This window comes from Macrotis lagotis, chromosome 2 (genome assembly GCF_037893015.1).
Source record: "Macrotis lagotis isolate mMagLag1 chromosome 2, bilby.v1.9.chrom.fasta, whole genome shotgun sequence".
Classification (NCBI taxonomy): domain Eukaryota; kingdom Metazoa; phylum Chordata; class Mammalia; order Peramelemorphia; family Peramelidae; genus Macrotis; species Macrotis lagotis.
The window spans coordinates 14,082,314-14,099,157 of NC_133659.1; the positions used below are offsets into that span (position 1 = coordinate 14,082,314).

General features: G+C 42.9%; 1 protein-coding gene across 2 annotated transcripts in view; it reads right to left on the reverse strand.

Annotated features, from left to right (window-relative positions):
- CACHD1 (cache domain containing 1) overlaps nt 1-16,844 on the reverse strand; it is a 228,379-nt gene that overhangs the window by 72,474 nt on the left and 139,061 nt on the right. For both annotated transcript variants that reach the window (XM_074221256.1, XM_074221255.1), the window contains exon 5: nt 7,417-7,543. In XM_074221256.1, the coding sequence (XP_074077357.1) occupies nt 7,417-7,543 (127 nt within the window). The remainder of the gene's footprint in view (nt 1-7,416; nt 7,544-16,844) is intronic.

Below are 16,844 nucleotides of genomic sequence, written 5' to 3' on the forward strand. Positions count from 1 at the left end.
GTGTCTCTTGTATCCTTTAGGACATCAGATAGAATAGAGCTGCGTCCTCAAAAACTATTTGTTGAATAAATGAGACTCTGGATGGGGCATGCTGTTCAGGTGGAGGTTGGTGGAGTTGACCTTTTGGAGCTTGGAAGGAACAGAGACTGGGTCTGGGCTTTCCTTTCAGCAAAGCAAATCTGCCTTAGAGGGTTGCTTAGAGCACAAAGTTTAATGACCTGGCCGAGGTCACACGGTCAGTATGTGTCTGAAGGACTCAGGTCTGTCTGGCTTTGAGGTCAGCTCTTTAATCCCTATCCCACAATGCTTGGCAGAGAATAAACCCTTTCCCCACCCTACCCAGCCCCCAAATGGGAAAAGATACATCTATTTGGACTTTGTGGCCTGGAATAGTTTAAATGTGGTACTGCCCCCAAAGAAAAACTGATTAGATGATGAACAGAGAACCTCTGGGCTCTGGGCCAATTCTAGCTCTTAATAGGAACAGGAGGTGGTCTCCCTTATGCCTCCAGCTGTAGAAGCTTCTAGCTTTAAAAGATTTAGTGACAGCATTTGAAAAGATTGCTAAATGAATACCTTAACCCCAAGAAAGTCACCTCCCCCACCCCATGCAATTTGGCCTCTACCTACCTGATTTCAGAAGCAATAAGCAACAGTCAATGACGAAAAGGGAAAATATGCTCATGAATGCATTTTTGCACAGGAATCCAATCACTTTTCTCAAAGACTTTTTATGCTGCCTAATCATTTCGTGTTTAATTTATAGGGTTATCTATTTATCTCATGTCAGTGAGTCATTTTTTCTGTCACATCTGACCTTTCATGACCACGTTTGGAGTTTTCATGGCAGAGATACTGGATGGTTGGCCATTTCCTTCCCCAGTTCATTTGAGAGATGAGGACATTGAGGCAAACAGAGTGAAGTGACTTGCCCAGGGTCACACATCTAGTCAGCATCTGAGGCTGGATTTGAGCCTAGGAAGACTGCAGGTCCAGGGTTCTATCCACAGGCTAACAAACTGCCCTCTTTACATCTTCACGGTGATAAATACCACTATCGCCACAGCTGCTTGAATATCCATTGAGGATTCTCATGACTCTCTCCTTGACTCCACTCTCCCCTCCTCAGCCCCTATGTGTTTCATGATCCTCCCCACACAGCTCTCCCTATCCAGCCCCATCACCCAAGCCCCACTCTTTGTCAGCTTCCTATGAGTCCTTTCAAACAGAAGGGAATGCAGACAGGCAAGTGCCCCTTGCTCCACACAAGCCTGGATGTATTTTGAATGGATTCTACATGTGCTCCTAGGTGCATGTGTTATCTGTCCTCTTAGAGTGGAAGCTCCCTGAGGGTAAGGCCTGCTTCATTTGTATTACTGTTGGATCGCCAGGACTTACCCCAGAGTCGTATACATAGGTGGTACTAGGGAAGGTTTACTGAGTCTTAACTAGTGAAGTCATTTTCTGCCTCAATGAACTGCCTTCTTAAATTCCTAGGCTGGGTTGGGGTCTGGATGTTCACTCGATTCCATAGCAACTGATGATGACAACATGGACCCCAGATTTGAACGGGGCGGCAGGAGCAGGTGCCCCCAAAGTCTTATTGTAGCATGAAGCTTTGGTAGCTTAGTATAGAACCCCAGGAGTCACCATTCATCCTCATGAACGCGGTCCACAGAAGTGGGTGTGGTTTTAGGAGCACCGCACATCAAGGTCCCACTAGCACCCCTTCGTCTTTCCTCCTCCTCCTCCTCAGTCTCCTCATCCCTGCTCCCTATTGAGGGCAGACCTGTTCTGTCTTCTCTGGCTCTGTGCCTGGGGCTCTGCTCTTCAACTGTTGGTGGTGGCTCTGAAGGCAGGGAACCTCACTAGAGTAGAACAAGTCTGCAATGACCCTCACCTGAAAACCTCCAGCTCTTTGGTGGAAGCTTTTGTCTCTTCCCAGGCTAAGCATCCTCCTTTCCCTCAACCAAATGTTGAATGAAATGATCTTGAGCCACTCCACCATCTCAATTGTCTTCTTCTGGATATTACTCTAATTCATCGATGCCCATCTTAAACTGGGGTACCCAGAGCTGAACAAACCACCCCAGAAATGCTCTGATTAGGGCAGAAGCGAGAGGGATGAGGACCACCCTTCTTCTGGACGTTATAGGGACAGGGTAAGACCTGGGATTTCCCTGGGATTGACAAGTTCAGGTTGGTGTTGTCCTCTCAGGTACTTCTACTCTTAGAGAACTGTCTAGATCACTGAGAACTTAAGTAACTTGCCCAGGGTCACTATGGAGCTGAAAGGAAGACTCAAACCCAGCATTTCTTGTCTCCAAGATCAGTTTCTAAGGTCATGCTGCCTCTCTTAGGCTTAGATACTAGGTCTTTCTTTAAAATGACTAATATCACACTAATTCTCTTGGCTGCCAGGTCACTCTGCTGACATGTTTATTCAAATTACTTGTGTATCATAAATCTGCATATATGTACAATGTGCGACAATGCTGACATCTAATCAGTTTTGACTTCATTATTTTTTTCCTCTAAAATGCTTCTTGTTGCCCCCTTGCCATAGTGTCTCACCCCTGCCTCCTTTGGATCTCCAGTATTCAGAGGAGCCATCAGAAATTCCCATTACCCTTTTCCCAGACCCTCAATTAGTGGCTGCCTCAGACACCTCCTCTCTGGGCCCACCCTGCCCCCTTTCCACCCCTTCCTAAGCCCATTCCTTTAAGCTTTTCCCTATAATGAGCATAATAAAGAACTGATGTCTTCTTTTTTTTAAAGGATTAGTTGCAGTTATTGAAAAAGTTTTATGTTCCCTGTTTTCAATTTAAAAGCTGGAAGGGTGATTTGAAAGGGTATACAATTTTTAATAGTTTTTTTTATGAGAAACAAGGCACTATGGGTAGAAGGCAGCCTTTGGAATCAGGCTGATCTGAATTCAAGTCCTAACTGGAAGGCTGAGTGACCTTGGGAAAGTCAGTATCCCCCCAATCCCTTCAAGAATCTAATTAGAGAGGAAGATTCCATTGGACATAAGAGCTCCCAGTGTTAGTGAAATCACAGGTGCAGCATCTCTCCTCACATGTGGGCACATGTGTGAATATTTGTATCTAGAGCTACATATGGGTATGGAGACATAGACATCCATACTAAGTGAACACACATCTTTAATGTGTTTTAATTATATATCCAAGTAAACATATACACAATAAAGACATGTTTGTTCACTAGTTTAGATGTCTATGTCCACATACTCCTATGTAGTTCTAGATATAAAAATAGCTGCACAGGTATTCACATATACATACATACATACATAGGCAGAGAAAATGGAATTTCTTTAGGACAGGGGACTCCTGAGCAAGGAAATTTCTTCTACCAGTACAAATAGCACATTTTCTTCAGCTTAGTCTTGGAGGATGGTCAGGAGCACAGAGAAGTTAAGTGACTTGCCCAGGGTCACACAGCCAGCAGGTGTCAAAGTTAGAAACTGAACTCCAGTCTCCCTGGCTTCAGGACTGGTTCTGTCTCCCTCCTTGTTGGAACTGAGGGTGTGTTTCGATAATCGGAGGGTAGAGGCCATATAACAATAACAATAACACTACTACTACCACTACTACTACTACTGCTACTACTACTACTACTACTACTGAATAGCATTTCTTATAGGCTTAGTATATTCCAGATAAAATACTACGAGTTTTAAAATTATTCTCTCATTTGATCCTCAAAACTATTATGGTCTTCATTTTTTTTAGCTAGGGAAACTGAAGTAAACAGAGGTTAAATGTCATATATCTAGTAAATGTCTGAGATGAGATTTGAACTCAGGTCTTCCTGACTCAGGGCTTGCCTTCTGTGACCTGTGATCCCACCAGCAGACTGGATAAGAAACAAAACCCTTCACAATATGCTGCTTACAAGAGACAAACCCCTCCCCCCCACTTTTTCAAAATGATTCCTTTATATCTCTAGCACTTAGCACAGTTTACTAAATTCTTACTGATTGATCGGTTGATTGATCGTTAAGATATTCTTCCTCTGAAAAACTCACCCCCAAATACACTGCAATGCCAAGGAAGGAGAGGCAGCAGCAGTCAGACATCTCAACAACCTCTTATCTAGGAGGTGGAAAATCCTATGAACTTTCAAAGAAACTAGGCAGGTGAGAATGGGATCCTCTACTGAATTATGCAAAGGAATAAAGATGGGAGATGGACCATCATGTGTGAAAACCAGTATGGCCAGTATGGCCAGACTCTAGAATGTGAGAAGGGGAGGAATCTGGGGCAAAATCAGTGGGAGGCACATTGTGAAGGATTTTACATGACAAAGGAGGTTGTCTTTGATCCTGCAAGTAACAGGGAGCCACAGGAGTCATCCGAGCTGAGGAGTGACCCTGTTGTGCCATGCTCCTGGCAAGTGAGTGAAGAATGGAAGGAGAGGAGGCAGATTGCTCAGCTCACTCCCACAGTAAATGACAGAGCTGGGATTCAAGGTCCTCTGACCTCAAGGCCAGGACTGACATCACCACACCATAGGTCCTCAAGATTCCAAGATGAATCGACCCGACCTTGGACAGCAATGAAATGGCCTGAAAATGCAATCCCAACTCTCCCTAAGGGAAAAAAAACACAGAGCCATCCTGTGGGAAGGGATGACATCAGAGGAAGATAAATTGGGGTGATCAGGTGTTGAGGCAGGTCACCCAACTGTGCCCCAGTGGCTTCAACCATGATGTCCTAGTCTCCAAGTCTATTTTGAGGGCATCCAGAGAGCAGAATGAGGGAGGAAGGGTGCTCAGCTCTTGACTCCTGGGGAGTCAAGACAGCCATCCCTGCTTGGCAAGGTTGATTAATGGCAAACCTACCACCTCTTCAGTTCTCCCTAACTCTGGCTTTCCTACCATGCCTGTGGCCCTTTCCTTATTTCTTTAGAAAAATCTGTTTGCTCTTTGAATTGATCATGTGATATTGAAAGAAGTGACTTCTCTAAGAAAACTTATGAATGGTATTAGAAATATTAGCATCAGCAATTAGAGAAGAAAAAGAAATTGAAGGAATTAGAATTGGGAAGGAAGAGACAAAACTCTCACTCTTTGCAGATGACATGATGGTCTACCTAGAGAATCCCAAGAAATCATCCAAAAAACTACTGGAAACAATTAGCAATTTTAGCCAAGTTGCAGGTTATAAAATAAACCCTCATAAATGCTCAACTTTTCTATATATGTCTAGCAAGATACAGCAGGAAGAGCTAGAAAGAGAAATCCCATTCAAAGTAACCTCAGACAATATAAAATACTTGGGAGTCTATTTGCCAAGACAGACTCAGAATCTTTTTGAAAACAATTATAAAACACTTCTCACACAAATTAAATCAGATTTAAATAACTGGGCAAATATCAACTGCTCATGGATAGGTAGAGCTAATATAATAAAAATGACTATTCTACCAAAACTAAACTATCTGTTTAGTGGTCTACCAATCAAAATTCCAAAAGATTACTTTAATGAGAAAAAATTGTAAGTAAATTCATATGGAGAAATAAAAAGTCAAGAATTGCCAAGAGCTTAATGAAAAAAGTGCAAAAGAAGGTGGCTTAGCCCTACCTGATCTAAAATTATATTATAAAGCATCAGCCATCAAAACTGTTTGGTATTGGCTAAGAAATAGAGTGGTGGACCAGTGGAATAGACTAGGTGTAAAAGCAAGAGATGATTATAGTAATCTGCTGTTTGATAAACCCAAAGAGTCCAGCCATTGGGATAAAAACTCCCTCTTTGATAAAAAAAAAATGCTGGAATAATTGAAAGTTAGTATGCAAGAAACTTAGATTAGACCAACACCTCACACCCTTTACCGAGACAAGGTCCAAATGGTTACAGAACTTAGACATAAAAAACAATACTATAAGCAAAGTAGAAGATCAAGGACTAGTTTACCTGTCAGATCTATGGAAAGGGAAGCAGTTTATGACTAAGGAAGAGTTCGAGAATATCACCAAAAACCAATTAGATGATTTCGATTACATTAAATTAAAAAGCTTTTGCACAGATAAAAACTACTGTAACCAAGATCAAAAGAAATATAGTAAATTGGGAAACAATCTTTACAACTAATGATTCTGACAAAGGACTCATTCCTAAAATATACAGAGAACTTAGTCATATTTTTAAAACAAAAAGCCATTCCCCAATTGACAAATGGTCAAAGGATATTCAAAGACAATTTACAGATGAGGAGATCAAAGCAATCCATAGCCATATGAAAAAATGCTCTAAATCATTAATTATTAGAGAAATGCAGATTAAAGCTTCTCTGAGGTACCACCTCACACTTCTCAGATTGGCCAATATGACCAGGAAGGATAATGATCATTGTTGGAAGGGTTGTGGGAAATCTGGGACACTATTACACTGTTGGTGGAGCTGTGAACTCATCCAACCCTTCTGGAGAGCTATTTGGAACTATGCCCAAAGGGCAACAAAAATGTGCATACCCTTTGACCCAGCAATACCACTACTGGGTCTATACCCTGAAGAGATGATGAAAAAGGGTAAAAACATTACTTGTACAAAAATATTTATAGCAGCCCTGTTTGTGGTGGCAAAGAATTGGAAATCAAGTAAATGTCCTTCAATTGGGGAAATGGCTTAGCAAACTGTGGTATATGTATGTCATGGAACACTATTGTTCTATTAGAAACCAGGAGGGACAGGATTTCAGGGAAACCTGGAGGGATTTGCATGAACTGATGCTGAGTGAGGTGAACAGAACCAGAAAAACACTGTATACCCTAACAGCAACATGGGAGTGATGATCAACCTTGAAGGACTTGCTCATTCCATCAGTGTAACAATTGGGAACACTTTTGGGCTGTCTGCAAAGGAGAGTGCCATCGGTATCCAGATAAGGAGCTGTGGAGTTTGAACAAAGTTCAAGGACTATTCCCTTTAATTTAGAAAAAAAAACAGATATCTTTTTGTCTGATCTTGTTACCTCTTAGACTTCTCTTCTTTAAGGATATGATTTCTCTCTCATCACACCCAATTTGGATCAAGGTACATCATGGAAACAAAGTAAAGACTGACAGATTGCTTTCCATGGGTGGGTGGGGGTAGGGAAGTAAGATTAGGGGGAAAATTGTAAAACACAAATAATATCTTTAATAAAAATTAATTAAAAAAAGAAAAAAGAAAAGAAAACTTGTGAATGTGTGAATGAATGAGTGAACAAGTGAATGGATGGATGGATGGATGCAAAAGCAGGTAAGTGAATGAATGAGTGAATGGGTTAATGGATGGAAGTGTGAATGAATTAGTGAATAAGTAAATTAATGTATGAAATAATGAATAAGAGAATGGATAGATGTGTGAATGAAAGAATGAATAGCTCAAGTAACAGAAAGCTTCCTACCTGCTCCGATGCTCGTAGCTGCCCTTGCATCGGAACTTGTGTGCTGGAAAAACAGTGAAGATTCCTTCTTCAGAGCTGAAGTACTGCCATTTAATCCCAGGGTTGGACTTCAAATTGTCTGCAAGAACTAGAGAAAGAGGATGATGAGAGGGGGGTGTCCAAGCTGCTCATCCACAGTGACCTGGGTGTCTGTATGGAGACTGCACCTTTCCATGGGCACCATCCCCTACAAAACACAGGACCCAGGTATCTGGCATCCTCTTGAATCATTCGGCCATACCCTATGATGAGAACTAATCATCAATGAACAAGTGCTTATGGTCCCCCAGGTGTCGAGGCAAGCGCCTCAGAGAGGATCCACTCAAGTCTCTTGAGAATGGTGCAATTCCCATACAACAAACCAACCAACCCTCAGTCTTTGCTTAGTATATCACAGGATAGACACATTGGTTTTCCTTGAGGAGCATCAGCAATAAAAATCCGGTTTCTCTTTTGGGTGATGCCCCTTGGACATGCATGTTGCATATCTTTCTCATCTGCTTCTTACAACCAGTTGATGCTCTTATTGTATATAATTGTATATTGTTTTATAGATGAGGAAACTGAGGCAGACAGAGCTAAACGACTTACTAAGTATCTGAGACCAGATTTGAACTCAGCTCTGGCCACCTCTCACAGTCAAGTCTATTAGGCAGAGGCTTGGATTTCAAGCAATTGATAAGCAAAACCCTATGCCAGACTGCAGTGAGGATGGCACCCTGCCTGGCAGCTTCACAATGATGAACCCAGCACAGACGGTCCATGGGAGTGACAAAGGAAGAGGCCATGTGATCACCAAGCAGTCCAACACTGCCAGTGAGTGCCATATTGCAGCTAACAGGACCCCCTGCCTAAAGAGTGGCATTGCAATCCTGTTTGAATGGCAATCACAAGGCTTAAGGGCTAAACTCAATACCATAACAAACAGTTGTTGGACTCTATGAAAATGCTGGGTGAGCCGCTGGGTGACCTTAACTTCAACTGCAGACCAACCCCGGCCAGACCTGGCTGGATTCGAAATAACCCAGACCAAGCAGTCAGCCAGGCCAGGGGGCTCCCAGGCAAGATAACAAACAAAAGCTCTGAGGCGTTGACACTAAAAATAAATATTCTGTTGGAGAGCTTAGCTTTGGCACCTCATGAATACCTGGAAACTCTGGCCTGAGGCCTCCCTCCTGGAGGTGGCTGAGACACACTACCCATTGGGGGAGGGGTCCTGTCTTTGTTGTGTGTCTTGGAACTGGGGGCGGGATGTGGTGAATCCTGGGAACCCTAGACAGAATCCTGATTTTAAATACTGAAAATAAAACATACGGGAATACAAAGGAAACCTGCTCTACTGAAACATAGTGATACAAATAATTTTCAAAACAAGCTCATGGACACCATGTTAAGAACCCTGCATTAGAAGGTTTCTTTTTGGAAGGCTGGAAAGAGTCCCAGATCGGGAACCAGTAGATACAAATTCCCATCCTGGGACTGACACTTCCCACTTGTGTGACCTTAACTTTGAGCCTCAATTTCCTCCTCTGTTAAAACGGGGGACATGGACTAGAATGCACTAGAGACACCCATGAGAATCTGTGATCGCAAAAGTTCTCAAACAATGAGAATTGTCCATGTGTTAATGGACAGAGGCTCCCTATCTCTGAGCCTAATGCTCAGGAAGATGGATGATGGTCCTTTCATTCTCCAAAAGGGGAAAGAATGGACAAAGGAAACTTGAGAGGCCCAAGTGAGCTTTAATCACACGGGAGGAGCTGGCCGCTGAGGTGATAGGGAACCCAAGAGCAACCTCATTTTGGATTCCCCAATAAGGGAGAGGGGAAGACCGATGGAGCAAAATAATTATTGGAAATGTTGAGAGAGGGAACTGCAGAACTGGGACTTCAGAGTCAAAGGAAGCTCCTGGTTTGCATGCCCTCTGCCCCAACGCAGACTGGCAACTCCTCTGTTGTTTCCAGTTGAGTGGATGGCGAGACCCTAGTCTAGGCTTCCCCAGCCAGGTCTTCCTGAGTCTAGATCTGGCCCCCATCTCTCTGCCTCAGGGGATGGGGAGGAACGTGGCTTTATTTATAGCCCATGTGTTAGGGAAGCTATGACCAGGGGGAGTTCCAGAATAATCAGATCCAGATTTTGTTCATTCATTCTTAGCCGAATGAGTGTGGCTCCATAGGCATGGAAAGGCTTTTTCATTCATTTATTCAAACATTCGTTCTCTCAACATTTTCTGAAATCCGGCCACCTCCCAGGGATGGTGCTTCTGCTACCAGACCGCCTCATCCATTCCTGCCACCATCTAATATAGAACATTCCCAGATTAAGAGAAGGGGTGGGGAGGATCCCAAGGTCTAAAATCGATGGAGGAAATTGGCCTGGGGGGGGGGGGTGGGATGCTTTCAAGAAAAGAATTCTGATGGCAAAGTGAGCTACAGCGGCTCCAAATGTTCCGGTCACCTTAAGCTCCTCTGAGAGACCTATAGGTCTTAAACAGAACATACGCAGTAAATGACTGCATCAGTATAAATGGAAAGAACAATTACAATAGTAGGAAAAACAAATCTGAAAATTGTAGGTGGAAAGGAGAAGCTCCAGCCGTGTCCTGCCCCATTCTCTGCAGAGGTCGGGGCCCAGGTATGTGGAACGTTACATATGATGTCAGACTTTTCCATTTGTGCTTAGTTTGACTGAATTGTTTTTCCTCACTTTTATATTCTTTGCTATGCAAGATGGCACCACAAGAGGAGGCAGGGATGGGGATATATACTGGGAAATATATCCATGAATTTGTGAGCTTTTATTTTTTAAAGAGGGGCATACTTCCTAACATTTATTACTATTAAAAAGTTCACTGGACTTTCTTGAAGCAAAATCCAGAAAGGTCATAGAGGGGATTGCTCAGTCAATAATTCTGGAATTCCTTGACATGACTCTGGCTTTCAATCACCTCATCTCTTCTTCAAAGTCTGGAAGGATCCTTTAGAGAATGACTGAGAAAATTAGAAACCAAGATGAGAAATTAATATTTTATCCTGCTAGCAACAGGGAGCCCTGAAGCTTCTTCAGAGGTAGTCAAATGATCCAACTTTGCTTTAGGAATATTAAAATGGGGCTAGTTAGGTAGTACAGAGCACCAGCCCTGGAGACAGGAGGACCTCAGTTCAAATCTGACTTCATACACTTAATAATTACCTACTTGAGTGACCTTGGGCTAGTCACTTAACCCATTGCCTTGCCAAAAAAAAGGAATAACAAGATGGCAGCAATTTTGTAGATGGCAAAGTTTGGATTGGTTGAGAACCCAAGGGACTGGGAGGATGATAGCACCCTCCACAGTAATAGTGAAGGCAGGAGGGGTGGAGGATTTAGGGAGAATGAGAAAGCATTTAGTTTCAGATATATTGAGTTTAAGGCATCAACTGGACAGCCAGTTCATGATGTCTGAAAGAGTTTCTTGGGCAGGATAGGCAGATTTATTGTGTTAGCACAGAAATAATAATTGAAATCAGGGGAGCTGATGAGATCACCAAGTGAAGTAGTATAAAGGGGAAGAGAAAAGGACCCAGGACAGGACCCTGAAGGACACATCTACAGGTAGCAAAATGATCTGGAAGAGGATCCAGCAAAGGGGACCAAGAAGGACTGTTCAGATAAATAGGAGAAACAAGAAAGAGGGGTGTACAGAGAACCTTGAGAGAAGAGAATAACAAAGAAGGTGATCAACAGTGTTAAAATCCTAGAGAGATCATGGAGAAAGAGGACTTGGAAAAGATCACGAGATTTGACATTCCTCAGCATGTGAGTAGATGGGGGATATGGGACAGCACTGACGATGAGAAGCATGAGTGCCAAGTGCTACTCAAGTAAGATCTCATTTGAGATTCAGATCAACTCTATGATGCTGGCGCTATTAATATCCCCATTTTATAGTCCAGAAAACTGAGGAAAACAAAGCAATTCACCCAGGGTTACAGAGTTCTTAAATATAAATGTCCCATTATCTCTTTTCACCTGTAAACCACAGTTTAAAATTCCCACAAAAGCTTTTCAAATAAAGCAGAAATGGCAGTCATTACTTGAAATCCAGTCCTCAATGTGCTGACAAGATCCCAGGCAGGGTTGCCATTCCCAGGGGCTGGTGACTTTTGCCCCAAACACCCATTCACTTTTGTTTGATCCCAGAACACAATCCCATGTCAGAGAAGCAGCTGAAAAAATAGGCCCCCCTCTTTCTCAGATAGCTCCCTCTCTTTCCATCTTCTCCAATCTCTATAATTTCCTAAAGACCTCAGCTGACAATTCCCCCCTATGTGCCCCAGACTCCCTTGCTTCCTGATAGTCTCACCTCTAATTCAACCATTAGAATTTGACCAGTCCTCATCTTACCAGCACGCCATCATCCTCAAACCAGGAATGTTTTCCAAGGGGACTTTGATCTCCCTGCCCTACAAATGTCCAAACCACTTGGAGTTGTGACCGCCATGACAATGCTCATTTTCCTTGACCTAATTATCTATTAGAGGTATTGCCCCTCCAATCAAAGACCCAATAATGGAAGCCCTGTTCCCTACTCCTCTGACTTCAAGGCTTTCTGGTGCCAGACCCAACATCATTTTGCAAAACACCCACAGACACCACCTTCCTACCTGCCAAAAATAACAGATCAAAGTTATCCTGTGTACACAGAAAAGTAGACGCATGAAAACAAGTTCACTGCTTCTGCAGAACAGAATTTGCAGAACTTTTCATGAAGCTCCTTGGATAGCACTGGGGTCAGTTTAAATTCAGACACCCTTGCCCTCCAGTGGGTCTGTCCCAAGGATCTCTGACTTGGCCAGTGATGGGAGGTATTTTCTTCACAGATTTAGAAGGGAGGGCAAAAAAGAAGAAGCAGGGGCGGCTAGGTGGCACAGTGGATAGAGCACAGGCCCTGGAGTCAGGAGTACCTGAGTTCAAATCTGGTCTCAGACACGTAATAATTGCCTAGCTGTGTGGCCTTGGATAAGCCACTTAACCCCATTGCCTTGCAAAAACTTAAAAACAAAAAAAAGAACCTCCGGGATCAGAGGAAAAATGGAGGCCCCTGATGGGCCAAGATATTTGTTCAAGATCATAAGCATAATAAGAGATAGGATTTAAACCAAGGACCCCTGGTGCCGAGGTTTTTCACATGTCCCCTCCTGCATGAGGTTTTTCCGGACTCCTCTGGCAGTTAGCATTCATTTCCTCATAAAATTACTTTGTGCATATTTCATGGTGACTTAATTGCAGAAATTAACCAATACTCTATCAGAATTTATTAAGTAAAGATGACAGGATGGTTCAGTCACAGAACTGAGTATTGGGGAAACAAAGTCAAAAGAAAATCCAGTCCCCAGCCTCAAGAAGCTTAGAGTCTAGCAGGAGAAGACAATATGCATAAATACGGCAGCCGGGATCATAGGTCTAGAGCTGGGAGGGATCTGAGAGGCCATTTCCAGATGAGAAAACTGAGGCTGAGGGAGATGGAGTGTCTTGTCTGAGGATGCAAGAAGAATATCCAGAACAGGAGACCTCTGAGCCGAGTCCTGGTTGTATAAGGGCCCGGCCCACCTTTGATCACTTTCCTGCTAATTCTTCCTCTGATATCAAAACTAGCTCTTCTATCCCTTGGAAGGTTTGCCAAGTGATTTGTACACCTGACTCACTTTATCCTCAACACCTCTAGGAGGTAGGTGTTATTACTATCATCCCATTTTGTAGATGAGAAAATTGAGGCAGATGGAGGTCTCATCACTTGGCCAGGATGACACAGCTGGTAATTATCCAAGGCTGCATTTGAACTTGGGTCATCTCAATTCAGGACAGTTCCTAACCACTGCGTCCTCCTTCCCCACCCCAGTTGCTTAGTTAGACACATGAAGGCAGAAGTGTGGAACGTTCTCTTAACCAATCCCAATTCATTCCCCAGAGCTGGCCAGACTGTGGCCAAAGGTTCAAAAATGTCTGAAATTGAGTAAAAACCTGTTCTTGTCTAGTTTGCATCTGACTGATTTTGTTGAAGTGTTTGGGGCCGATTCAACACTTAGTTTACACCTCTGATTAATTTAATTAAAGTCTGGGCCCTCTGTGTTTATTAGGGTGGGGAGAAATCCAAGCCTCAAACAAGGAAAGGCTTTGGACTCTTCAAGGAAGCTTGCTTGGTGTTTGGGCTGGGGAATTCAATCTAATTTAATTTATTCTGTAATCTGCGTGGGGAAAGCCAGCTGCTTTGGGATTTGGAGGACCCTTCACGCTCTACACATAGAATCCAAAGAACTCCATTGTTGTATATTAAGGGCCTATTATGTGCCAGTGGGGAGGGGGGAGGAAGGAGAGGGGAGGGGGGGCTGCCTGGAGTGGAGGGAAAGCAGTCTCAGCCGTCTGGAAGATATGGGCTCAAATCCGACCCCTGCCACATACAAACTACACATCCCCGGCAAGTTGTTTGGCCAATCAATAGTCTAAGATTAGCAGCAGGATACACAGTGCCAATCTGCCCACCCTAAATGCCTAGAGGGAGTTTCCTTTATAGATGAAATGTAAGGTCCAAATACACCAAGAAAGGTGGCAAGCCCTGGGCTGGGGTTGAAAGGCCTTCAGATCAATCTCTGTCTTCAAGGACCTGATGGCCTACTGACTAGGGAGTGGAGAGAGGACAGCAAATGCACAGATAAATCAATATTTGGCGGATACTTTATATGTGTGCCTATGTTATATATGCTTGTATGAATAGATGGGGAGAGACAGAAAGAGAGCGACATGGTGGAGGAGAGAGGAAGAAGGAAGGAGAATGGGAGGAGAGAGGGGGCAAGAGCAAAAAGTGGGGGGGAGAGAGGGAGGAAAGAAGGAGAAAAGAGAAGAGAGTAAAAGGGGGGAAGGAAGGAAAAAGAAGAAAGAGAGATGCGGGGGAGGGCGATGCACCTGGTGCCTCAGTGGATAGCCCACTACAACTGGAGTCTAGGGGACCTGAGTTCGGACCAAGGAAAATCACTTGACTGGCATACCTCAGTTTCCTCATCTCAAATGGAGACGATCACAGCATCAACTAGACACAGTTGTTATAAAGATTAAATGAGATAATAGTTTAAAACATGCAGGGTCTAGCTTTTGGTGTATCATATAGATGCTTACTCCTGTTCCCTTCTTTTGTATGTGAAGGAATTTAAACATCATTCAGTCATTTCAATCATGGCCAATCCATCTGAGGTTTTCTCGGCAGAGCTATTGGAGTGGTTTGCCCTTTCCTTCTCCAGTTCATTTTACAGATGAGGACATCGAGGCAAACCGGCCAAGTAACTTTCTGCATCAACTATGCTGAGACTTGGAGGAAAGGGATAGTAGACGCTATTCTCCAAGCACATTCTTAGAAACTACAAATCTTTGTGATTGGCCTACAGTTTTTTCTCAAAAAATGAAACAGAAATCAGGCCAAGAAGCAGGTTCTCTCAAAAATCACAGACAGTCAAACAAACACTTTCACTAGACATCTTAATTATTTGCCTGGCTCAACTACATTTAAATCTCATTAACCCGAAGGCAGCCTGGGTTGAGGTTGACCTTTAGACCTTTAGCCATTCCTTTCATCTCTATCTACCCAGTCATTATTCACTCATTCGTCCCTCCAACATTTATTTAAAAATATACTAAGCAGGTTCAGGATATTAAGGTCTTTCCTAGATCTAGTTAGTTACTTAATAGAAAATTAATACATCGAATACCTACAAGTGCCAATTTTCCTCTGCTTAGAAAATGCCCGCTCTGCAAATCACAAATCATGATTTACTTGAGGAAGCCAAAGACATTCGGAATATTGGGAACAAACTGTGAGTCTTTATTCATTTGTTTAAGGGTTTCAGAATTAGAGCTGGAAGGAGCTGGAAGGTCAGTCTTGTAGCCCCAAACCATCATTTTACAGAAGAGGAGACTGATCCCCAGGGAGGTTACATGCTAAGGCCCAGACACAATAAATGCTGAAGCCTCAAATTGCAAAGCTCCAGATTCTAGGGCTAATGTTCTCTCCATGATGACCCTGCCTTCCTTTGTGAGAAATGGGCTGAAAATAGTAGTAGACTAATTTTTTCTATTAATTTAGACAATAAAGCAACATATAACCTTTCAGAAAAACAAAATAAAACAATTTTGTTAGGAGAGCAAACTCAAGGAGACACAAAGTAAATAGGGATTCCTTTACTCTCAGCCTTTCTCCTCTCAAGGTCAATTAGGCTACAGTCCTTAGGAGTCTTGAGACAGATGAGAGATGTTCCTGCCCCAGCAAGGTGACAGTTGGGACACAGGCTCATTGATTTAGAAACTGAAGCAGCCTCAGAGTCTTTCTTGTCTAATTCCCTCATTTTGTAGATGAGGAAACTGAGGCTCAAGGACTCTGTACCCTATACAGAACCCATAGATAAAGTGTCCAAGTTCAAATTCAAACCCATTAAGTCTGATTCCCAAATCAGCACTCATTCCATCGAGTCATAACGCGGTCCAAATCTATTCCTCTGCTTGATATCTTTCCAACTTCTGGCTAACTATAGGAGGGTGACACTGCCTTAAGCAGGCCAAGGAGCTGACACACCCTGAGAAATTACTGCTGTTCCTGCCTCTTCTTCTTCCTCCTCCTCCTCTTCAGATGTGACCACCAACAAGGAGCCTAGAATTTAACTGAATCACTTTCATGTTTAGGCTGACCTCATAGAAACAGTAATTTGGTTCCTAGAAAGCAATAAAACTGGACTAGAAATAGCCTGAATTCTGTCTTAGAAGTAGTTCTCATTGGTTTTTTTCCAAATTGGTCCAAGTCACTGAATTCTTACTATATTGATTGTAAAGATCCTGTACTACTCTGGACCTTTGCCTAGATGCCTCACCTTGGTATGGGGGGACTCTAAGGCTACATCAAAGCAGCGGCAGCTCTGGTATGTAACATTCATTCATAAACTAAGTTAAAGACTTCAAGTCTGGGCCTAGCAATGGCCTGTCCATTCATCCACAAATCACCTCCCCCCAAAATCATATTGAATTCATGATAAGTGAAAACATTTTCATTTTTCATTGAAATACACCAACAGCACCATGACTTTCACTGATTATACTGAATTCAGCTCATCCTGAGTAACTCTCACCCACATCTTCCTACAAGTTCACCACAGACAGTTGGTCCAACATCCTGGAGGTCTTGCCTGCTTTCCTGTAAAGTCTTTTTATGCCTATCCATTTTGCCAATGACATAAGTCTGGATGAAAAAAAAGTCAGAAATTAAAATGGTGATGATTAGGATAATGGATGAAATCTAATTAGAGGAAATATTCAGAATAAATATAAAATTTTACACTTGAGTTCAAAAACATGCCAGGATAGGAGAGATA